Here is a 25,122-nt window from a genome sequence, read left to right as displayed (position 1 = left end):
TAATGCCTTTATCTTTAATGATTTGTCACTTTTCTTGTAGATTGACTCTAATGAAGCAGACTTGACTGATGAAAAGATGTTTGATTCTCAGTACCCAGGGGAAGAAGATGACACCTTTCAGGCGTCTATGTTAGCGTTACATGGCAGCACATGCAGCGTAGATCTGGATTACCAGCTGTCTATGCACTCCTCTACGCCCAAGGTAATCATTCAGTCATTGCTGAGCTTCTCTAACTTAAAGAGTTCCTGATTAAACAGCTTTGCAATTCTGCCTTGGCTTTGATGTAAAATCAGGGGCTTACAATAAATCATCATGTCTGATTTGTTCTAAGCAGACATATAGTTAGGTTTTTCAGTGGAAAGACATCCCTTTTGAATGCTCCATATATTATTCTATAGGAAAAAGCTTCTGCTCTATTTTTTAGACCAACAAAATTAATTTTGTCTTTCAAGGTTGTAACTAAAACATAAGCAGAAGAGCTAAATCAATAAAAAAATCACGATCCCATTTCTCTTCCCTAAGAGGTCCCCTTTATCTTCCCCTTATCCCTGTTGTTCCCATTAAATAGATGCTCTCCCAGGTTATGTTACTATATGTTAATAAGTATGAATGAATTTGATGTGTGTCCTTGTAATTAATCAAAAAGTCACATATATTGGTTAAGCTTCATCTGTAGTAAAACTGCAAAAAATATATAAATTTTCAAAAGAATATTTTTGTTGTTTTTGGTTTACAATTAAGCAGAGGATACAGAGATAGCTGCACACTCATAGGTTGGCAGATCTACTTGATCATCAGTCTGAACTTTACTGTCAAGTTTTTAATTCTATCTTACAATAAAATAAGAAAACATCATAAGAAAACATTTAGTTTTATTCAGTTTCGTTTGTTTTCTGTAGGATTTTTCCTTTGGCTTCCCAGAACATATGGTTGTAATGTAAGCAGAGTTTTTCAGGATGGTGAAAACTCTCCTATTTATTTATGAATATTCAGTGCAAAATACAAAAGTAATAAATCCTGCAAAACAGAAATTGTAGCCAGTGAAAAACAAGAGTTGCATAAGTGGAGCTGTTTTTTATCACTGATATTCATAGTACTGTATATTTAATTAGTCTAAAGTAACTTTAATAAAAATGGTAAACTTTCAAGTTAAAATATAAAAATATATTGAAATCCATATAAGAATTTTAAAGCGCTTACAATAATGAGCTAAAATCCTCCATAAATACAAAAGCTAAGTTTTACAAGAGCATGCCAAAAAACTACAGTATTGTTACTGTAGTTTTGACATCATCTTTTGCATAATTCAAATTCCTTTGCAATATCTTAGATTTGTGTATTTGAAGCAAACCTAATAAGTATGTGAAAGTTTTTAATTATATTATCATGGCTTTGTTCACATGACATATTTAATTTGGTCATATGTGGTTTTTATCTGGTATTTTCCAAATAAATTGGATAAATTACATATACAGTCATTCCCAGCTGATTTGTAATTCAACAAATATTGATGATTGATATTAATTGTCAATTAGGGATAACTAATCCTAACTTAATATATCCCTGCGGTACAGTATGGTTTGTTTTATCTAATAGAGTACCCATGAAGATGCTTTTGCAAAGCCCTCATTTTCAGCAGTGACAGAATTTGCTGATGAAGCTGAACCATTTTTCCCTGAAGAGAAACGAATCACTCTTTCCCAACCCTGGAAAGCTACAAGTTCAGCACTACCTTTTGGAGCCACTAACAAAACACTGTCTCCTGAGCAGCACATAAACCTAATGGAGACAGATTGTGTCATGCCAGAGGTGGTGCAGTCAGAGCCATGTTCAGCTTTGAATCATGAGAAAAAGTCTATACAGTCTTTTGAGACAGAAAAGGAACTGGATAAGGCATCTGATGCCTGTGCAGAATATAAGCCCTGCCATGAAGGCAGCATTTCCACAGATCCAGGCAGGGAAGATACTGATGATAGATCCTCTCACCAGGAAGGTTTTGTCCCTGTAAAGGTAATAATCTGCTGTTTTTATATATTATATTTTTGCTTTCAAGTACAATACAGTTTCTACTACAAAAATGTATAGACGTAACAATACAAAAGTGCCTTTGATTGTCAATTCGTATGAGATAAAATCATATTTCTGGGGATACATGTTTGTGGTGAAGTTTATTTGCTGTTCAAACTGAACAAAATCTGATTTTCCAAACAAAGCCTATCGTATAGCTTAAACACTATTACCCCATTTTATATTTTATTAAGCACAAGAGCTTAATAAAAGGTAATCAAAGGGTTGTGAGTTACTTACTGTGTAATATGGCCTGTGAAAGTGCATAAATGATCTAGGAACTCTATGGCCTAAGTGGGTTACTTCAGAGAACCTGCTACATACTGTAAACAGATTAGTGAAGGCACTAATGTATTGACTGTGGTGCTAAAGTGCTCAGTTCTGAGCTGGACTAAAATCTGTCTAACATGCTTTCATCACAGTAGTCAACAGGTTAGCTACCTGTTTTGTTTTTGACTATTCAATGTAGCTGGCAGGGCCTTTATGGGCACTGCCAGTCTGTATTTTACAGGGTGAAAAAAGGGGATAGGGCTCATAATACTGTAGGTTGCTATGTTGCATTCTGAGCTAGGCGATGTAGACATTGTGGGGTTTCCAGTATATAAAAGGTAGTGAGTCTTACAGGGTACAATTACAGAACAAATTCCAAGTTATTTACAGTACGTTTCCAAAATACAGTTCACCTTTAATTAGGCAAACCTAATTAAAACGTTAATTTTCTTTTAAAAGCAGCAAGTATTCTTATATTCAAGGTCCTTTTACTTTTGTTGCAATACTTATTTTCAGAAAAATGTAGAAAATACATCAGATTGAATCAATGACAAAAGCAAACTTTTGAGAAGATAGTTCACGTAGGTAGCCGTGTCAGCATGCGTAGGCTGCAAAGGAACAAGTAAAGGTTTATTCCATGCTGAAAAGAGAAGAAAGGAAACAACATTTTGGCTGTGGAGCCTTCTTCGGGTGTGACCCACCCAAATCATGACACACCCGAAGAAGGCTCCACACCTGAAACGCTGTGTTTCTTTTCTTCTCTTTTCAGCATGGAATACACCTTTTTCTTGACAAAATAAATAGTGTCATCTGAAAAGATGTTGGTTTATATTATTAAAATTGAATTGAATCTGTATTTCAGAATATTTCTCTTCTCATTTTTGATTTTTTTACATTTCTAAGACAAAACTATTTGTTCCATTACATTTAGTCCATTTTTAAGATAATTGTGTTATAGAATTTATGTGCTCCTGTGCAGTGGAATAGGCATCTCGAATTTGGTGATATTTTAAAACTGTCTAATTTTATTTGATACTAGCATCATAAATATATACTACATATTTTTAGGTCTTATCAGGTATAGAGGTCATATGAATTTAAACTTTTGAATGAAAGCTTTTATTGATTTCATATTTGCAAATGGTTGATTTCCTTGGTTGGTCTAAAAGATGTGCTTTATTTGAAAAATATGATTTTATGTAACAGGGAGGCAATGTTGAAATTAATATGTTTATAGGCCAAAGGGAATTACACAAGTTATGCTGGGATTTTAAGTCTATTATGTGTAATATATATAATTTTAGCTATCGAAACTTTGAAATGTGTGGTTGTATTCTGACAGTTTGCATTTAAAACAATGATGGGAGAGATTGAATGAGTCCCAAACCTCTCCAAACCTTTGACCTTCCCTATGACCTTCTTTCCTGCTAGTAATATATAAGATCAATATTTTATTAAGTTCATCTTTGTGAAAAAAATATTTACAATTAAACTTACACAGCTGTAATATGTTGTATACTGTAACTTCTGTTTAGAGAAATGAAGATACGGAGGATCAAGGCCTTGTAGAGAACATAGATAATGAAATGTTCTCATCTGGAAGCAGTTTTGAGAGGACAATTACTGTTGTCAAGGGCAACTCTAGTCTTGGTATGTTATCTGTCTTTTTTATTATTATTTTTTCATTGTGTATGTATATAATATGCATGGGTATGTTTAGTAGTGCTGAGGACCTATAGATATATTTATATTTTCTAAGAGTTTTATTTCTGAGTCCTTTCCTTACAAAATAGGTAATTTATTCTAAGAGCTTTGATCTTCAGTGGTAATATCTTGTTGTTCTGTGGGATTTTCAGCAATACACTACAATGGTAAACATATATATGTATGTGTTCTGTAGTAATAGACTGAGACATTTAAATTGATTTTAAATTAATGGACATATTCATAAAAATTAACAATTGTGAATTGTAGTATTTTATTCACTTGTAGTATGTTGGGAAGTAAGCATTGCATTAATGTACAGTCAATTTTGTAAATACATGCTGTACCTGCTGTTATTGGGAAAGGTGCAAAAATGGGTTCTATTCTCAAAACAGTAAAACATTTTTACTGAATTCTGCAATATAAAGGAGTAAATAAACTGTTGTAGGTAAACACTATTTATGGTGAATTTGACATCACACAGATTTTGCAGTCTTATAGCTGAAAATTATATCACTTCAAAGAAAGTACAGAAAAAGATGGAAATATTGTTTCCAATTTCATGATTATACATTTTAATCAGGAACCAAACCATTGAAGCCATATACTGTATAACACACATATATATATACAGTATATAACAGATCTTGCCTAACAAATAGTAAGCCCACCTACAGTACACATTTGATATTTTAGGTTTAAGTTGAATCTATTCTGAATGTCATGGAAAAAAGTTCAGTGTGAAAAAAACAGAACTGTGACTTTTCAAGAATTTATTTGTGCATACTATAAATATCTGAAAGTGAACAAGAAAATATGACCATCCTCAGTTCAAAGGTAGAGCTGGAATGCTCTAACATGGTGGTGATTCAACAGAATCTGGCTGATAAATTCAGGTGGTTTCATGAATAATTCTGAGAGTAGATCCCATTTCTGAATGTCATTATAACTAGAGTAGCATACTAAATTGTACTATATGGTTGTGTATTACCATAAAATGCTGTAATGCGTTTATTTATTATTTGGGCCTGACTTCAAAGCTTGGAACAGTTTTGAGGTAGCTGTGTAATTTAACAGGGAAAGGATTTAATACAAATTTCCCAAAAATAAGAATTATGACTTTTGAATTAAAATAACACATTGCAGTTTTGATTATGATAAATACTGTGACTGATGATAAAGCTGCTTTTGAAGATGGATGGAATATTTTAATCAAACATCATTGTCTATAATAAACAGATTTCCCTTAAATGGTAGTGTTTGATAAAATTAAGGCCTTAACCCTTAGTAATGAATGTGAAAGGGGGAATATTTGAAAAAATGTTTTCAATAGCGACAGTACAGCTCAATAATTTAAATGGTTTGGGATTTTGCATAAAATAAAAAAAGATGTAGTCTTTATAAATGTACCCTTCTTTAAAACTAAAGATTTTAAAATGTTGTTTGGAGGAATTTCAAGTTTGGTATTTTTAAACATAATCTGTTAACTGTTCCAACTTTGGTAAGCAGACCCATCACTTTAGAATGGTGAGACAGGCAGCTTTGCCAAATGTACATCTCTTGGAACTTTGAGTGCAATAAAAGGATCCCTGAGATTGAATGTTATAACATGTAAATATGGGATATCATCACATTTAATTAGCCAAAGACAGATGTTTTAGTTAGTTTGTGGAAGCTTATGAAATCTATTTTGTAAGTATTTATAAGATAAAAAATGTTTGAGTTTGGAATTTCAGTGAGACCATTTGATTAAGACTTTTTTTATTCACTGAAGTCCTTGCCATGATTTTAATAAAGTGTTGATTAAATCCAATACAGCCCTCTGAATACCAGTCTCCAGACATTCCATTTCTCTGTGTGAAGTTAATGGGACCTACCATTTCCGCTGGCACAGAAGTTTCGTTTATTCAATTTAATTGCGTTAATGTTACAGCTAAATGTGTAAGAAAATACGTAAAATCACTGCACAAAGTAATTAGACCAGGCCAAAGAGGAATTTATTTTCTTTTACTACTAATTAATTTGACCTCTTAGAAGGTCATTATCTTTTCCTATGTTTACATAATCTAGATCACAATGCATATACGTCACGCAAGAAACATAGACAAGTGGCAGAATGTGTATATTGCACTAATCAGTTACGAAATGTTTTGTTGTGGCATTAATATGGTTAATAAACTGGACTCTTTTTTTTTAAAGTTTATATAAACAAAGTATACACATACACTCAGTGGGGCGTACATAGTTTGCCAACATCATCCAGTGTGTATTCTTTGGAACTGTTAAAGAGCAGCATAGTCTAATGTATGTACAGTATGTATGTAATTGTAATTTGAACAAACACATGTTCCAAGTTTGTAACTTGTTTTTTTCATGTTACATTTTGTCATATTTTCATTTTATGTCCCATGAATACAATGCTGTACTGTTCTACTGCACTATAATGATTATAGCACAGCACTATGCAAAAATGTACTTTAAAGGAAACACTACTTTTGTAATTATATTTCAGGAGTGTTTTCAGAGTCTCTTCCAAATACGTTATAGCAAGAAAAGATATAATAATACTTTTTTTTCTGTCTTGTGAATGACAAAATGCAAGATGTAAGAAAAAGTGTAGTAAACACAACTTTAGGCAATGTTTTAAAAACAGAAGCTCAGGTTTTCTCTAGCTTTAATGTTTATATAGTTTTCTGGCATAAAGTATTTCAGTGCTTCCTACTGATTTTATCGTAGTGTTTTGGTAATTTGGTGAAAATATAAAAAGTATTACCTTAATTCCTTTCTTCCATGCTTAAAAAGAAAATATAATTATTTTCTTATTGATTGTACTACAGCCTAATTTATTTTGGTTTACAATTTCAATTGTATTTTAATCATGCACTTTGAATGTATTGTAATTTCAATAACATTTAAATAAAATGTTATCCTCCCCCCCAAAAAAAAGAAAATGGTTTAATCTTGAACCAAGGGTTGCATGGCCAATCATAGCAATAGCAACTATTCTTGCCTGGTGTTTCGATGTTATCTGAAAACATATGTATTTGACAGGGATGACTGTGAGTGCTGTTAAGGATGGCTCAGGGATGATTATTCGCAGTATCATTCATGGTGGATCCATCAGTCGAGATGGGCGGCTTGCTGTAGGAGACTGTATCTTAGCTATCAATGGAGAACCTACCACTAATCTAACCAATGCACAGGCTCGTGCCATGCTGAGAAGACACTCCCTCATTGGGCCTGACATAAGGTAAGGAATGGGCAAGTATTCTAAGTTTTGAATCTAACCTAAAAGAGCATTAATGACAAAGAACATCCAGAAGACATCAAGCAAAAAAAAACTATCAAGAGTAGAAGTGAGTTGTGACCTGTTACATCATCTATCATTTTATGTGTACTTCACATAAATACACTTTAATATTTGTGAAAGTTTTATACAGAGGTTCAATTTTCCATTTTTAATTTTTTGCTAAATGTACAGTATGTATGTAACTGTAATAGGAACAAAGAATGACCCACGTTTGTGACTTGTTTTTTTGCCAGAAGAGGGATTCAGCCTGCATTACAAAAATGAAATAATTCAAAAGAGATTGATTATCTGGACATAACCTTTAATGTGTTTTAATTTTACAAAATAGTATAGTTTTCATTATAGGTGAGAAATATGATACATGGAAAATATCTGAATATATTTGGTTATGCTAAAACCATATGAGATTCAATTATTTTTAGCACAATATTAATTTTAGGACTGCTACTCATATACAAGCCAAATATAACCCTAACTAGATTTAATAAAATTACTGCACACGCTTTTCATTATTTTGGATTACATTATAACAGATATATTCAGGAATTAAGATTAGTGCTAGTCTGGAGCTTTGGTTGCCTCATAAACACTTTTGAAAATTGACATATAATACTTTTCTGACAATGAAGATTCCCCTTCATTCTTAGCAAATCATAAAAGCAGTTCTTTAATTTCAAATTACTGGATACTTTTACTGCCTTGCAGCATGGAGTCCTGGGTTCGATTCCGGACCTGGGGTGCTATCTGCAAGGAGGTTGTACAGTTTGTTCTCCCCATGTCATGTGGGTTTTCTCCGGGTGCTCCTGTTTCCTTCCATAGTCCAAAAACATAGCTTCTGAGCAAACTGACCATAGGTGTAAGTGGGTGGATATATTTGTTTGTGTTTGTGTGTCTGCCCTGCAATGGACTGCTGTGAGCCAGGGTGTACCCTGACTTGCGCCCATTGCTTGCTGGGATAGGCTCCAGCTCCCCCACGACACTGAAAAAGAACTACCTCAGAAAATGAATTATGTGCAATATTTCAAAATCTATTTGAGTGTACTCCTAAGGAATATACAAGACAGCTTTCAATACACGGAGATAAAATTGTCACAGGGTTGTGCAATGCTAAATATATAATACTTTAAAAAATCACTAGTGTTCTTCTGCTCTTCAGAACCTCTTCAGAAATTCTGAATGACAACATATGAGGGTAATGTCTGCTTTCAATTGACTAGTGCCGCCACACTTAAGAGCCTTTATTAGCACAGGTGTAAAAGATGCTGCGTCATATGCTTTTCGCATTCTAGATCTTCTTGTGCACCAGCTGACGATCAGTCTCCCTTTTATGTGTGAGTATTGGTAATTCAAAAACGAGTGGTGTGTTTTTAAAAGGAACACATATTATCTAATCTGTTTTGTACATCAAGGCATGTGTTTAGTAATTCTGTTTCAGGTTGCAGGGGGTTTTATCCAGATGACTTTTAATTAAAGGAAAACAACACAGCAATACAGTGCATGTCCCTGATTGTGCACCACTAAAATGAGACAATCTTTTGATGAGACTTTGATCCAGATTGATCTGGATTTTCATCAATAGTAACAATTTTAAGGATTCTTAGAAGCCACAATTTTAAATACATATTTTACACGAATTTGGTGTATTTTGTAATTTAGGATATGGGAGAATGGCGATATAAAGTAGAATTGCTTGAGTAACTGCACCTTTCTGCCTTTTTGTAAAGCTTTATTTGAATATTCAATTCCTAGGAAAATTAGGACATTTTAAACCAGAAGCAATCATAATTGAGGACAGTTGTTCTAAAGTGGAATAAAATATAGTATTCAGAAACTCACATCTTTGAAGAGAAATTGCTTTATTTTTTTTAATTTAGCCTACCATTAACAGCTCTGGCTGAATACATCCAAGTCTGTTCCTATTCAACCCCTCTTCACAGATCTAAACTACATCTAGGGCACCAAGTCACTGTAGAGTGTTATTAATAACTGTGTATCTGGATAAATCTCCTCTCTGGCGTTTGTATTACACTAACCACAGTTCCTCTCATTTTGATTAACATTGTTTAATTTATTTTTTTTCGTGTGGGAAGGGTTCAAAGGTTCTGTTTCTGTGATGATAAAATTAACACACAGTACATGTCTGGCACATCCCATCCATGACTCACTAATTTATTTGTTGATCTGTTGTGCATATAAAGTCTTGCAAGTATTTGTTAATATGTGAAGCAGGTACATAAGTGTTGTCTTTACCAATATCTGCATGCAGTAATATTCAAATATTTTTGGATATGCTTTGGTTCCTCTTCCATTAGATCTGTCATTTTCTACATCAAAATGTATATATATGCTTACTATGTTATGAGATGCCCCTGCACTTTTATAAGACTGCTGGGAAGTTGGTTGCCATTGGGTTGATATTATGTTATCTATGCATGGTCACCTCCAGTACCTAGCCAAATCACATTTTATTAAATAAGAAAATGACCTTCTTTTTTATATGGTAACAATTTCATATTATCATACTTTATCTCTATATAATGCATCAAATAGGATGAAAAAATTCCACAGGATATCATAAACATAAATTGAATAAATTAAATTATCAAGCATAAATGTAAAGGTACAACTCTGTTTTAATAATGTTATGCAATTGATCTATAAAGAATTTTACTTCGGTTCGATTCTTCAACAAAGAGGTGCTGTTCTTCTTGGGCGACCTTTCCAATCAAACACATCAGAAAGCACTAATCTTGGGGACAGTGTAGAATAGTGCTTAGGCTTCTCAATTCCTGATTTGAGGAATGTGGGGCCAAGTTCCAAAAAGGATGGGTGGGCTCTGGCACCCTTGATTAAAGTACTTCACCCGCATTTGCTCCAGAAAAAATAGGTAAGAAGGTTACTTTGGATAAAAGCATTAGCCAAATGAATAATTATAGGCACAGTTGTCTTCCTGAAAAAAACTGTTTGACTGACATGTCAGGTGTTTTTTTTTGTATTCAGAGTTTTTAATTATTTGCAAACATTGAAGAATATTTCACAATATTGTTTTTAGGCAAAGAGTTTGATGATCAAAATAAAAGATAGATTTTAAATCATTTGAATCTTTGTTGTCATAAAACATAGAGTATCCTACCATTTTGCGATGGTTCAATCTTTCTTGGTCTATTTCTGAAGCTTTACACAAACTCGTAAGTCCCACACTACATGCAGTAATTGTTATTTTGAGCTTAAGAATCTTTAATTTTATACCAATTCTAATTAGCCTTCTTAATTTAATTACATTGTATTTTGAATGTCATGGTAATATTACAATGATCAAAAGAACAAAAATAAATCTTGAAATTCTCATATACTGTATATAATCGCAGTGATCATGACAGATCTAATGGTTTGGATTTTCTCTATATGCTGGTAAGTATAACTATAATTCCATTGGTTTGGGTACATTTTTGAAAAGTAAACTGGCTTAGTCCTACTTACTTTTTTGTTCCAGTATCACCTATGTTCCTGCAGAGTATTTAGAGGAATACAGAATCAGCCTGGTTCACCTGAAGGATGAAATTACCTCTGGAGCGCCTTCTACATGGTAAAAAAGGAATTCAGATTTTAATGACATTTTTGGCGAAGCCTGTCAGTAGTTGCAGAGGAAAGCCAGTTTTCACTGAATGCTCCATTTCTTGATATTATTTCCTAAAGAGAGTGAAGAATGACTCTATATTATTTTCAATATTTTCATGTTATATATTTTTTCTCTTTGCCTAACTGGCAAGCAACAGGCACAGCAAGGTACAGCAGTCCATTGCAGGGCAGACACCCAGACACAAATACACCAGGGCCAATTTAACCAGAAGCCAATTAACCTACCACTATGTCTTTTTGACTGTGGGAGGAAAGCGGAGCACCTGGAGGACCCCTGGTCTGGAATTGAAACCAGGGCCCCAGTGCTAAAAGGCAGCAATGCTGATCACTGCGCCCCCATGCCAAGTAAAGTACTGTAAAGTAAATTTAAAAAGAGCTTGTTACTGACAATGCGAGAGACAACACAGAAAAGAAACACTAAAAACACTTCCTATCACGTTGACCGATAATACTTCACAACAGTTCTCTGAATCTGTTAATCAAGCTACATTTTTCCATTTGGTTTGCTCGAGCAGAAAGTGGAGATCAGAATGAAATGCAATTCAAAGTGCAGTCTCCTGAATTCCAATAGAATTGTGGCTGAATGGCTTGTGGCGAATAAGATCTCTGTGGGTTTCTGCCCAACCACAAAGCTGAGGCACTTTTGCCATTTGATGTTGGATTTATATCAGTCATGGTTACTGTTTGTCTCTGGTAGCTATATGCAACTTTGGAGAGTAATTTAATAAGCAAAAGGAAGCTAGGTCAAATATCTGTATGAAGGTTATTGAAGGTGTTCTTGGATGCAGGTGAGAGTTATGACTGACATTTTTGTTTGTTTTTGTTTGGGTTTAGTGGGGAAACTGGTGAACTTCCTGAGCGGGAAGATGGAGAAGGAGAGGAAAGTGAAATGCAGAGTTCTGCTTACAGCAACTGGAACCAGCCAAGGAAGTAAATATTCTACATTTTTTTATACAAAGCTGCCTGCAGTGACAAGTACTAACCCCATTGACAAATAGGGCTTTAGTTTTTAGATACTGCCAGTATAAACCCGTATAAACCTACCAAACCTGTGCATTTCTTTTCACTTTCTAGATTACCATATTAAAAAATATAACTAAATCTCTGAGAATTGTGAGAAAAGGCTTTGGCAATCTGAACTGTTATTTATGATAAAGATAAATTGAAAAGATTGATCGTGGTTTTTTTTTTTCCTTAAGAGTGGAGCTGTTTCGAGAGGCTGGTAAATCCCTGGGTATCAGTATTGTGGGGGGAAGAGGAATGGGGAGCCGGCTAAACAATGGGGAGGTGATGAGAGGAATCTTCATCAAGCACATCCTAGAGGACAGCCCTGCAGGGAGAAATGGAACACTGAAGACAGGAGACAGAATCGTAGAGGTACCCAGATTAATTGACAAAAAAAACTATTGCTTTCCTGTCTATGGCACTGACCCAGAAACATTCAGTTCTGTGTGAGTATGCTTGTCTTGCTTTGAATAGAATCAGTTAGAGTACTACACTTGGTCCCTATTGTATTCTTTGGTTTCCTCTTTATATGTCAAACTAAAAAAAATAGAAAAAATGGTTGCAATGGGAGATTATTCAGTAGCAAAGGTACCTTTTTGCACTTACATGCTGGGGCTCTGAGTTCAATTCCAGATCCAGTGTGCTATTTGAGTTTGTATAATCTCCCTGTGTTCACATGGGTTTTTGTCAGGTGCTCCAGTTTCTTTCTACAGCCCAAAGACATATTGACAGGTTAAATGGCTTCTGTGAAAACAGGACCTAGTGTGAGTGTGCGCGTGATTGTGTTTGCATCTGCATGAGCCTTGCAATGGACATCCTGTCCAGGGTGTGTCGTGCCTTGTGCCCATAGCTTGCTGCAGCCCGGAAGTGGCTGACGCAGTTAGCAAGTGGACGGAGGTCATGAATAACTTAGTGTCTTGTTCAGCCTGAAAAAGTTTTATTTCACCTTCCAGTCTAACCGTAAAAGCTAATTATTGACTAAATGTATAACTTTGGTTTTCAGACTTGAAGAAACACAGAAATTGAAGATATGTGATTAAAACATAGCTTGAGGGGAATAACTCCCCCTGGAAAAAGTGGAAGTTCGTTCCATGAGGTTGTTTAGTGTTTGTCACTTACTTAAAGAAAAGTTTAAAATGTTCATTAGGCTACATGTATTAAATTGTGGGAAAACAGAGGACCTGCATTACAGTGTTGCAAAAACCTTACACGAGCATTCCCTTTCACTTTCGGAAGTTCACCAGATAAGGCTACCACCTACCACCAGAAGCAGGGAAAGTCTGCATTTTGTTTTTATCTTTGTTTTCCAGGTGGATGGAATCGATCTGAGGGATGCCAGTCATGAACAGGCAGTCGAGGCCATCCGTAAGGCAGGAAATCCTGTGGTGTTTATGGTGCAGAGCATCGTGCACAGACCCAGAGTGAGTCTCAGAGTTCAAAGATAATTAAAAATGTTAGATTATCAGATTGGCTTTGCTGGTGTCAAAGTATTGATGTATTGAAGGGAAATCATCAAAATGAAGCAACCCTAATTGCTTCTAATAATTTCGATAGGACTTGATTCATTGTAAGAAACCTGTTATTCATAGACAATACTATCATTTCTTGTAATTCCATACCTATATTTGAGCTTACTTGTAGATGTGACACATTCTTTGTTCTGTGTTTCACAGCTATAGTGGTATTTATAATAGTAGAAAAATGGTTAATCAAGTCAGATTTTTCCACAACTGTATTAGATGTACTAGAGGATATTGTGTGACAGTATTAAAATAACAAAATGCCCGTGTCATTTATTCTTTGATCTTTCAGTGTTTATTTTGAGCAGTGATTCATTCAGTAGGCTTAGTGTCAATTGTCCCACCCTCAAACTAATACATTTAAGAAAAATAAGTTGTAGTTTATATTTTAGTATTTTAGTTTTGTGTGGATATATGCAGAATTTATAATGTGTATTAACTGTTATACACAATGACTGAACCCTTAATAATAATATATAGCACTGACCATAAAGACCAGACACTTGTCTGTAAACTAAAAATTGCTGTGCTGTTTTATTTAGTGAAAGGTACAGTTTCATATTTTATTTCTTAGATCAAGTTAAGAATTGATTGAGTGAGAATTAATTTTTCCTGAAGCAAGAATCAATTTTTAAGAACTGATAAATCAAGATATACCTATATATATATCATTTAAGTGCTCACAAGGATTGCCAATCCTTGATATTCATAATCAGAAAAACCTAGAATAACTACTATTCAGAAAATGGAATTGGGTGAATTAAATTATTATTTAAAATGAGTGAGTGAACTACATTGCAACCCAAATGAGATTTTTTTCTGACATACTTTTCAAAGGTTAGGCAGTGATGCATTAGACTTTGCATAAATAAGTGAATTTTGATTTTTTTAAAGATGTGAGCTTACTGACCTCTAAAAATGGACATACTATAATAATAATAATAATCCAATAATTAGATAGTATCATAAAATTATGAATATGTTTAGAAAAGCTTTTGCTTGTTTTTAATTAAATAGATTTTTTTCCTCCTTCCACTTTGATAAAATTTCATATGCATGGCTTTTTTTTTACATTGTGCCTGTATTAACAAACTTCATTGTCAGACATATTGGTTCAGTTACATTAACCAGTAAACCATGTCATTGTTTTCCTCTCCCAGCCTGATTCTTTCTATAGTCCTTCATCATCTCCTGTAATAGAGAAACATATTACTACAATGCCTTTACCTCATCAGCTATGTAAGGTAATCTCTTCTTCTGTAGCAATTCTGTATTCAACTATAGTCCCATAATTCTGTTAAAAATTACTTGTAACGTAAGTATTTACATACATGCAGGCAGGAAGCCTTCTGTGTTAGTGTGTATGTAAAAGGCTGAATAAATTCAATTTAGACTTGTCCTCGGAATATTAAGTTTGTATTGCAAATTGCTGGCAGGGTTCACATTCAAATGGTTTATTATCTCTAAATTGAAACCTAATCCAATTTCTAGAAATTAGAAATTAGAGGTACCAAATGCTATATGTACTTCTAAAATACTTATTTAGTATTATTTTCTTTAAAATTTCTCCTCAGAATTCAGATGTTCTTAATCAGTAGTGTACACATCGATGAGAGTATTATGTTCTGTGGTACAGTAGTTAATGATACATCCAGGCTACTTATTCAGTTATTATTGTAATGTCATACTGCAAATTCTCAAATATGCCATGCAGGCTTTACACCATAAAAGTGAAATCATTCAAGGTTAGCCATTGAGTTAAAAGAAACAGTGGTGATTGACATCACTACAATTTGGTGTTTACTAAAAGGAAGATTTTGCATCAGAATTATTACATCTTAAAATGTGAACTCCCAATACATCATAATTAAACACCGTACTTGCTGTTAGTATAAACATATTGCTTGGAAATCACTAGACTAAAATCATAATACAGATCTTAAGCAAACTTAAAAAATGCTTGGACAGACAATTGGATTTTTTCAGCCAGTGTTGTGTATTATTTGTCAATAATTAATCCGGTGTTGCTTTTAGAAACCACCTTTGCCTTTTCTGCTGCCAAAACCAATCCCTGAGCCAGCCTTCAGCAGTACTAATCCATTTGTTGCCTCCTTTCAGTCTTCCCTGTTCCAGGTTAGATTATGTGTCCTTGTAATTTTGCTGGATTCTGTTTGTTTTTTCTAATTTGTATACATTTTCTGAGCTTTAAAACCCAATATTAACATGGTCTTCATTGCAATTAAGCATTTACTCTGCTTTAGTTTCCAGGGAAGGAAAAAAATACCTATTTGTCTTAAAACAAAGTATTAGAACCTGTGTTAAGTGTTAGGAAAACAATGTTTTCTTCATTTAGATCCACAGGATTCTATGTTATTGGTAAATCAAAAATAATTTAAAGAATAATGAATTCTAATTTCTAATGAAATCTTCTAAGTTAAATTTAAGTAGAATGAAATTATACACTGGTGGTAAAAGCTGTTGGTTCTGATGGAAAAGCTTGCTGAATTACTATGGAAACGTTCCTGAAATTGTATTATTAATTACCTCAAATGAACATGCAACAGGAGACATTTTGCAATCATTTTGCTTAAATCTTTTCTCAGGAAAACAGTTCCTTATTAGCTAGCACATCTTCTGTGCATTCTCACACATACACTGCTAAGATTATGTCACTTATCTACACATTTCTTATTATTTTTTTAAGGTTATACTGTACTATTTTAGTGGGGACTGTTTTTAATTGAGGTATTTTAGACTCATTTTTTCTAACTTTGTATGTTAAAAAACACATGCTTTACAGACAAAAAAGATGTTACATGACTGTGAAGAATGGAAAATCTAGAATAATGGGTGGGTGGAAAAATGACACACATGGGGAAAATGGTGTCTGCTACTCGTATTTGCACTAGTGTCAAACATTTTGTGCATAATGCTTTGGATGTGTCTTATCTTATAACCTCCTAACCTTATTGCCCCTTCTGTAGAATTTCTGCTTCAGTTTTTCAGTTTTTCACTGCACTGCACTTTCTTGAATAACATCTTTAGAGTAAGATTCAAGTTTTATATCCCCAGCCCCTTTTAGCTACAGTACAGATTTAGTCGTCCTGAATATTTTTTATTTATTAAGTGTCGTTTTTTTTTAGAATTACATTTTTCATTTTTTTTATAATACATGCATCAGACGCTGACAACAGAATCAAATGAAGAGAAGTCCATCCCAACGTCAAATGTAATTGCCAAACATGAAATAAAAATCAAGGTTAGTAGTGATTAGACTGTCCTCATTAGGATTTAAAAAAATAATTATGTAGCTCTTTTATACCTGTATACACAGCACTCTCTATGTATATTTGATGTACATATTTAAAAAACAACAACTTAACAATGTGATAGCTGCCCTGTATCTTATATGTTATTGAATTTTCTCTGTTGCTATAGGGATCTGAGAGTCACAGTAGACTTTTCCTTCGCCTCTCCCCAACTAACCCCTTTGCTCCTACTCCATTTAAGGTTTGTGGGACTTTGTGTGTTGTAGTGGCATCACCTTCCATGTATGTCTATTCACACATCCAGTACAGTATATGTTATACATTATATATATTGGGTGTGATGTGAATGAATGTGTATATGAATAAATATACATAATTCAGATATTGAATAACTACATGTGATTCTACTGTTTGTTCCCTTTTTATTTCGTTTAGATTAACAATTTATCTGAATTATTGGAATTATATTAATATCAATAAAACTTTTAAATGAAACACTGATGTGATGTCCAGATATTTCACACTGTTAAAAATATTCCATCACCAATTGTGCTGCCAGATGACTTGTATTTTCGTAATCATTTACCTCATCTTGAATTACTAAAATAATTACTTTTATTCAGTATTTCAGCATGTCAGAATATTGACTTTTATTATGCCATAAACACACATGAAAAGTTATATACAGGGTATTCACCATGCAGTTTATATTAACCCCAGAAATTCTGTTCTGGTGTTTTGGTACTATATTAACACCAAAACAAATTTCCAGAGGAGTGACTGAACCACATTATGATCTGTGCCATACTCTGAAACTGGTGAAAGTCTCGGTCATTTAATTTAGTATTGAAGATTGAAGATTCCAGGCTGTGCTGTTAATTAAAGTGGAAAGAAAAGCGATCTTTTAATACGTGTAGACTTCCAACTATGCTGGTTGGATGAATCTGGATAAAGTAAGGGCTGCAAAACACAGCCAGTATGAAGCACATACTGAATACTGTACTTCTTAATGGAGAGTGTTACTTTATTCTTTATAAAAAATAATGGTGATAAATGCAGATAAATGTTACTGCACACTACAGTAATAATACTGCAAGTTGTTGTGACAGTCAGTAGAGGACGAGGAAGAGGGTACTAAGGACAGGACAATGTGGAGGAATGAATGATGTTCCTTGGTGATTTTACTGAAATTGTCCAGTAGTTTTGGCAACCCTACCCAGTGGGATTAATGGGTTACTAAAATAACTAACAAATGTATATTTTGTAAGGTGTGCCAGAGCACTTTAGAATAAATCACTGTATATATTATTATATATAATTTCTTTACATTAATTGACATTATTTTTGTAATAATAATTACAACTTAAGTATGTATACACAGTGTCTCAGTTAGGAAAACAGATTACAGCTTTTCAGTTAGTTTGAAGGTAAGTGTTTTTAAAAAACCAATAGTCAAATCTGGTTCCATAACAATATGCTTGAATAACAGAAGAGTACATTTTATGTTTTAATTTTATGTAGGTCACATGTCATTAATGTATGAGATTCGCAACTTCAAAAATAAAGAGTAACTAAAATTCTTCCTTTTCCATGATTATCAGTAGTAAGCACTTCATAATCATAGGTCTTATTTATTACTGTGACAGTCCCTGCCCGGATATTATTGCATGGCTTTTCAGATTATCTCCTAGACATGAGCTGCTTTGTATACAGGACTGCTGTGAAGATTTCCTGTGGAATTTGATAATATAATACAGTAACTCAACAGATGGTAGTAATAAAAATACTAATCAAAGCCAGATGTGTTTATGTGGTATGAGATAGTACTGAATATGATAAAATGAGAGAAATGAGCAATTATAGACATATTTAAACTGCTAAAAATCATCAAAGGAAGCAGTTATAAAGTACCAATGTACAGCATGGTTTGTATCTCAGTCTGCAAAATTTAAATATAAATATTTCATTCCATTTAATTCAATTTGGTATTGAAGCATCATTACCTGTGTTTTATTTCTGTTTTTATGGACACAACAGGTGCCATCAAACAGATTGGATTTGGAAGCAGGAAAGGTTTCTCCAAGTGTTCCACTGGCGAGTTCACTCCCAGTGGTGCCCCCTGTTGGTGAGACAGAGACAGACACACTGATGGAGCCAGAGAACCTTGCCTTGCCAATGGACTCTCCAGATGAAGAAGAGGATGAATTTGGTTACAGCTGGAGTAAGTACCGTGACAACACAAACAGTCATGTGTGATCTTGGTCATGTCTTTGTCATTGGGTGTTTTAGATAGCGCTTCCTTGAATTAAGGAAGCCCTTGCTTACACAGAGAGGAAGGATAATTTGCTTGGGGGTTATAAAAAATTAAAATGAAGAAAATATATTATTATAATAATAATAATAATAGTGAATGTCTTTATTCAGAAAAAATAGTCATTGTGTATCTCAGTTATTAAAATCTAAATTTTGAAAACTATAAAAAAGTTATATCTCTCCCTTCATAGTTGAAGTATAGTCAAATTGTTTTTTCGATATCTGCATTTAAACATTTTCAGTGTAACTAAGTATTGTGCTAAGTTACTGTTTCCTGATAACCTTAGCAATTTTAAATTGGAATCAAGCGCAAGGATAGTGCATATTTCCGCTAGTGACAGGCCTGACATCTTCCCCTCAGAAAAGATCATACAGCGCTATGGCAGCTTACCTGGTGTACTGCACATGATTGAGCTGGAGAAAGGAAAGACAGGACTGGGGCTCAGCTTGGCTGGCAACAAGGACCGTTCCAGAATGAGTGTGTTTGTAGTTGGAATTGATCCGAGCGGAGCAGCTGGAAGAGATGGCCGGATCCTTGTTGGAGATGAATTACTAGAGGTCAGTGGCAACCAGTGACTTACTGGAGTCCTGCTGGGAACATAGGGTCAGAGTGGATGACATAGAATTGTGCTGCATTCTGATTTGAATTTGAGAGTGTTTGCATATTTGGAATTCATTAAAAACCTGGTACACGAGACCATATAAACTTTAATAAGATATGTGTTAGTTATATTTTTATGTTTCCTGGGAAAGTGCCCATATGGCATCTTACGCCAAACCATAATCTGTTTTTTTCTCAAGTTTACGTTTGCTAGAAACATTCCTCTTTGTCTATAAACATAGTCTCTTTGTGGCACCTACTGTAAGCTGTGTTTTCTTTGCCATGGAGCTGGTTGTTAGTTGATGTGATCTGCCTTTTCTCTATTCCTGTTTGGATTTGAGATTATTGTGTGTTTTCTGTTCCCGTTCCTCTAACAAAAAAATCACTCCAGTTAGAGTAAATGACAGATATATGTATTCAGTTTTTAACATTTTTATATTACAAAAAGGTTTGCAGGAAATATAGCAATTGGTATTTCAGTAAACTAAACAATACAAAGTATAGCAGCTATACCAAAGCTGATGTAGTGTTACAATAAACTATGCATGGAGTATGCAACATTCAGCATGACATGTAATGAGACAGTTTAGCTAATGTACACTACTACATAATACAGTATATGTTTTTTGTACAGTTTGATATGTGGATTTTGTTTTTGTCTGTTGATGCTAATGAAGGAATATTTTTCCATCAACAGATAAATGGACAAATTTTGTATGGCCGTAGCCATCAGAATGCATCGTCCATTATCAAAAGTGCACCTTCTAAAGTTAAAATAATTTTTATCAGGTAAGAACACTTTTCAGATTTAAAATATTTATTGTATTTTAAATATCTTCTTGTAATGGATGTACAGTATAAAGTATTTTACGGTTTATATTATAGTTCTTGTTTTTAGCCAGTAGAGGGCTCTATTGGAATTCATTATAAAGCTCTAAGAGGATCAGCCAAAAATATGTGTACAGTATCTATGTACCTCTACATAATTTTGTTTTGAATCAAATTCCCATAACATATGGATCATATATAGCCTTCTAATCCGGTTATTATTATTCTTAAAGAAATTTAACCTTTTAGAGACATTATAGTACATTGTGTAATTTAAATACAAATTGCTGGTAATGTTTTTTTTTTACTAGAAATGCTTTCAAATCACCTTACTTTTACTAACTATATAGAATTGTTGTCTGTATTAGCCTGCCAATTCTAATGAAGTGAAACGAGAGTTACAGATTATATTTAATAAACGAGACTTTAAAATTCAATCTATTTCATTATGGTTTATGGAGCAGGATCCCCGATAAATTATTCCTCTGCACATTGTACATCACACCACACCAAAGTCGATCTTGCAAATTTGCAGCTGTATTTTTTAACTGATTTTTTTCATGGGCATTAAATGACATCAAAGTTACCGTACCACAAAGTACACAGGCATGTGTACCAAACCTTAATGCAACCTTTCCTTTATTTGATTACCTGATAATTATCGAACTGCTTTCAAGATACAGTGCTGTTGGGTTTCTGACATTCGAATGCCAAAACAGGAACACCGATGCCCTGAATCAGATGGCTGCAGGCCCAGTGAAAGAATGTGGAGACATGTTAGAATCACAGACCGAGGTAACGTTCATATTTGGGGGGGCAGTTTTTTTAACCTTTCTGTTGGACAGCTGTACCTAATTTACTATGTAAGGCAAATAATCCTAGCAAGAAGGATGAGATGTTTAATTAGACTGTAGAGAGATGCCTGTATATCTTTAATGCTCAAAATATAGACACCCTGAGCGTTTGTAAATGGCAATTCTGTGGCACCCTAGAGTTTCAACAGTGGTCGTGCTATTACAGAATAGGCCAGATGGTCAAGAGGCCTAAAGAGACTTCACATATTATAACTAAATGTATTTTTAATTAATAAAAACATAGTATAAATGATTAGCCATTACTGTGCAGTGGCACTGTTCACTTGGAAAACAATGATGTTTGTTTTGTTCAGCTGGACATGTGTGCTGTATCACCATCAGCGATAGATTTTGATTTATTCAAAAATATCCAGCACATCATCCTGCCTAAGGTAAGTTTTGCATGCCTGAATTGAAGATTTCAACTCTTAACATTTTTGTTGTTTGTGGCATCTTGAGTGTGCACTACACTCTTGGTTAAAACATGATGCATGTTTGTCAACTATATTTTTAAGTCTTTAATGTATGGTAACACAAAGTAACATTCAATAGCAGATTGCTGGACAGCATTCACATTCCACTTCCCATAAATCTGTGTTATGATACAGCAGAATCTTGGTTTATATTTGTTTTATGTAAAAACAGGCAAACTTACATAATTTTTCCTCATCCAGAAAGGCATGCATGAGCAAAATATTATTTTGAAATGTTTCTGCTTGATAAACTAATTTTGAAGTGAAGTTCTGTCTGTGGGTGAGGCTTTACCTCATCTAACAAAGGAACAAACCATGATTTTTAATTGTATGTATTTGAAATAGAATAACTTCATGAAATTTATTGATAACCACATTGATGGTAATTCTGCAAAAGCAGTTTCTCATAGCTGTAGTCTTATTATTCAGTTGTCAGCATCATGCTGCTGTAATGTATTTTTTCCCTGCTAACACTTATATACTTCTCTTCCATTATATAAAAAACACAGGATCAAGGAGGTTTGGGAATTGCCATCAGTGAGGAGGATACAAGTGGAGGTGTGGTGATAAAGAGTTTAACTGAAAATGGGGCAGCAGGAAAGGTAAATGCAATAACTTTCTGAGAAAAAACACACAGCCTGCAAGACAACATATTTGTATTTAACATAATATATTTAAATAAACTTTCCACAGTTCACCTTTTATATATATACAGTATGTGTTACAAAAGTATAATAAAGTGTTTTATAAAGTACTTGCAGGAAATATAAAACAATGCCCTTTCTGTATGTGGAATTACTAAACTTATTTAAAAACACCAATTCCATGTGAAAGTGTTAATAAGCTCTTTTCCTTGTTGAATTGCCAGTTTGTCTTGTTTCTGCAAACTGATTCCATGGATTGCAAAGGCAAAAAGTAAATCGGGATTTTAACCTGATTATTATTATTAGCCTTTAATTTGCTGATTTTTATGAGTCTTATGAATATGGAAGGCTTTAAACAGAAACATTGGAAGGTACAGAGTGAAACTTTATCCTGGTGTTTTGTGTGAATAATGCAACTGTATCTAATCCCGGCCATGGAGGGCTGGTGTAAATGTATCTACTGATGTTCTTGCCCTCTTTAAAGCTCCATCACCTCAAGTGCCAAGTCGGTCTACTTAAGACAATAATCAGCTGATTTAGGTCATTAAGAGGTAAGATGAAATGAGAAACTTGAAACACATTGTTCTACCAGGACCAGAATTGGATACCATAAAATATAAGATGGAAGAACTGGCATCTTGCTTGCTTATGAAAAATACAAAACAAAATTGGTTGGTGTGAGACAGGATTGCTTACTGATTTTAACAGATTGTATTTCTGGTTTTCGAAATAAAATGTGATGATTTCATACTTTTAAAACTTTCTTCCTTAGAGAAAGGGAAACAAGCTTTTATGGACAATATAATGTCTTCTGAAAAATGATCATAATAAAAACCCAAAATTCCCTTTTCTTATTTATTAGGATGGGAGAATTAAAGTTAATGACAAAATCCTAGCAGTAGATGATGAAACTGTAGTAGGATGTCCTGTGGAAAAGGTAAGAATTATTTTTCTAATTTTATTATAGTTGGAATTAAAACTATTTGAATTAACATAAATTAATCTCCTAAATTTTGACTTTTTTAAAATTAAAATTGTACTGTTCATATTATGTTATGTTCCTGTATTAGGTTATTAATTTGCTGAAGAGGTCAAAGAGCACTGTGAAGTTGACAATATGTTCGGAGGATTTATCATCACATTCATCCTGTGTGAATCTACCAGAGAGTGCTTCTGATGTAAAGATAAGCCAGTCCGTTCCCACTGCATTCAGCTCTGATGTGGAGCCATTTAAAAGTGAGAGAATTATGATTTTTTGCGGTGTCATGCAATTTAGCACATTTTCATTTTTTTTGCTGCATTTTAGTCCTATGTTGTTTCAGGTTATACTGAAAAGAAAATGATAAACAGTTCTAAAATAACTAATGCCAAGTTAGTCACAATATTTTGAGAAAATGTATTTAAACACATTTTCATTTTAAACAATGCATTTTCCTATTATCAGGTCCATCAAAACATTAAAAATGGATCTTTTATTACAATAATAATTATCACATTATACCAGGGGTGCCTACACTTTTGTAGCTTAAGATCTACTACATTCTCGAGTACTGATGAATCAAGGTGAAACAATGAGGCAATTTTGGCGGTGAGTGCATCAGCATCTGTTTCTGTTCCAAACGGAAAACACATGAAAGTCGCATTCGGCTCAAGTACTGCAAAGTCTAAGTCCGACAAGACAAGTTAAATTTGCACTGTGTAATGCGCAGTGTCAAACTGTGCATTTTCTTTTCCCTGTTCTTCCAGCTCAGATACTGCATTTGGGAAGTTTATTAGGTCATGACGTTGTAGCTTTGAAGCCAGCAATTCTAATTTTCGTTTGAAAGTGTTAACAGTGGTGATCACATCCATCACATTCTCGTCTGGAAACATTTTGATCAACCTGATCAACATAATGGGCACCCCTGCGTTAGACCATACAAGTTTTACTAATATTATTCCAAATTTCTACTTGATTTCAACAAATTTCGTCATTGTTTCCAGTCTGATGGTATTTGTTTTTTTGACACAGAAAATATAATTTTTAAGAGCTCTTCGGGTATTTTAGATTTCAACATAAGAGTGCATTAATGGATTGCAGTGGAGGTTCTGTTGAGCACGTGAAGAAATAATCTGATAAACAATATCATAGAGGAACGTTAAAATTACAAATTAAAAATGAATAGTATTAATGTCACTCCTTTAGTGACTTACATGTAAACAGAATCTTTATATCTATTCAGTTATAGTGTTTGTATTCTTAACACCAAAAAAGATATGTAAAGCCTAAGTGTATCACAGTGAACATTTTGTGTTTCATTAACACCTCTACAACAGACTTCATATTTATTAAACATTTGTTCAGTCTGGAAATTTCACAGATTATAACTAAATGTATTTTTAACGAATAAAAACACAATATAAGTGGTGAGCCGTGACTGTCTATTGGCACTGTTCTCTTGGAAAACAATAGTGTTTGTTTTGTTCAGCTGGACATGTGTGTTGCTGTATCACCATCAGCGATAAATTTCTCAACATTTTTTGTCATTAACACATCTACCACAGACTTCATATTTATAAAACATTTGTTCAAACCAGTCAATCTGCTGAATCTGTGATTCTTTGTACACTAAGAGTATAAATGC

General features: G+C 33.8%; 1 protein-coding gene across 1 annotated transcript in view; it reads left to right on the top strand.

Moving 5' to 3' along the window:
- Nucleotides 1–25,122, top strand: part of LOC148840564 (multiple PDZ domain protein) — a 62,049-nt gene that overhangs the window by 23,871 nt on the left and 13,056 nt on the right. The window contains exons 19-39 of the mRNA XM_088915251.1: nt 41–202; nt 1,598–2,011; nt 3,874–3,988; nt 7,094–7,292; nt 8,642–8,683; nt 10,846–10,938; nt 11,826–11,921; nt 12,191–12,368; nt 13,307–13,417; nt 14,677–14,760; nt 15,551–15,649; nt 16,698–16,775; nt 16,955–17,026; nt 18,823–19,006; nt 19,460–19,656; nt 20,397–20,488; nt 21,205–21,322; nt 21,696–21,773; nt 22,364–22,456; nt 23,361–23,435; nt 23,569–23,734. Coding sequence (XP_088771377.1) covers nt 41–202; nt 1,598–2,011; nt 3,874–3,988; nt 7,094–7,292; nt 8,642–8,683; nt 10,846–10,938; nt 11,826–11,921; nt 12,191–12,368; nt 13,307–13,417; nt 14,677–14,760; nt 15,551–15,649; nt 16,698–16,775; nt 16,955–17,026; nt 18,823–19,006; nt 19,460–19,656; nt 20,397–20,488; nt 21,205–21,322; nt 21,696–21,773; nt 22,364–22,456; nt 23,361–23,435; nt 23,569–23,734 — 2,746 coding nt within the window. The remainder of the gene's footprint in view (nt 1–40; nt 203–1,597; nt 2,012–3,873; nt 3,989–7,093; nt 7,293–8,641; nt 8,684–10,845; nt 10,939–11,825; nt 11,922–12,190; nt 12,369–13,306; nt 13,418–14,676; nt 14,761–15,550; nt 15,650–16,697; nt 16,776–16,954; nt 17,027–18,822; nt 19,007–19,459; nt 19,657–20,396; nt 20,489–21,204; nt 21,323–21,695; nt 21,774–22,363; nt 22,457–23,360; nt 23,436–23,568; nt 23,735–25,122) is intronic.

Source organism: Atractosteus spatula, chromosome 1 (genome assembly GCF_055471065.1).
Source record: "Atractosteus spatula isolate fAtrSpa1 chromosome 1, fAtrSpa1.hap1, whole genome shotgun sequence".
Classification (NCBI taxonomy): Eukaryota; Metazoa; Chordata; class Actinopteri; order Semionotiformes; family Lepisosteidae; genus Atractosteus; species Atractosteus spatula.
The sequence above is the reverse complement of the archived record's forward strand: the minus strand, read 5'-3'. Positions and strand labels throughout refer to the sequence as shown.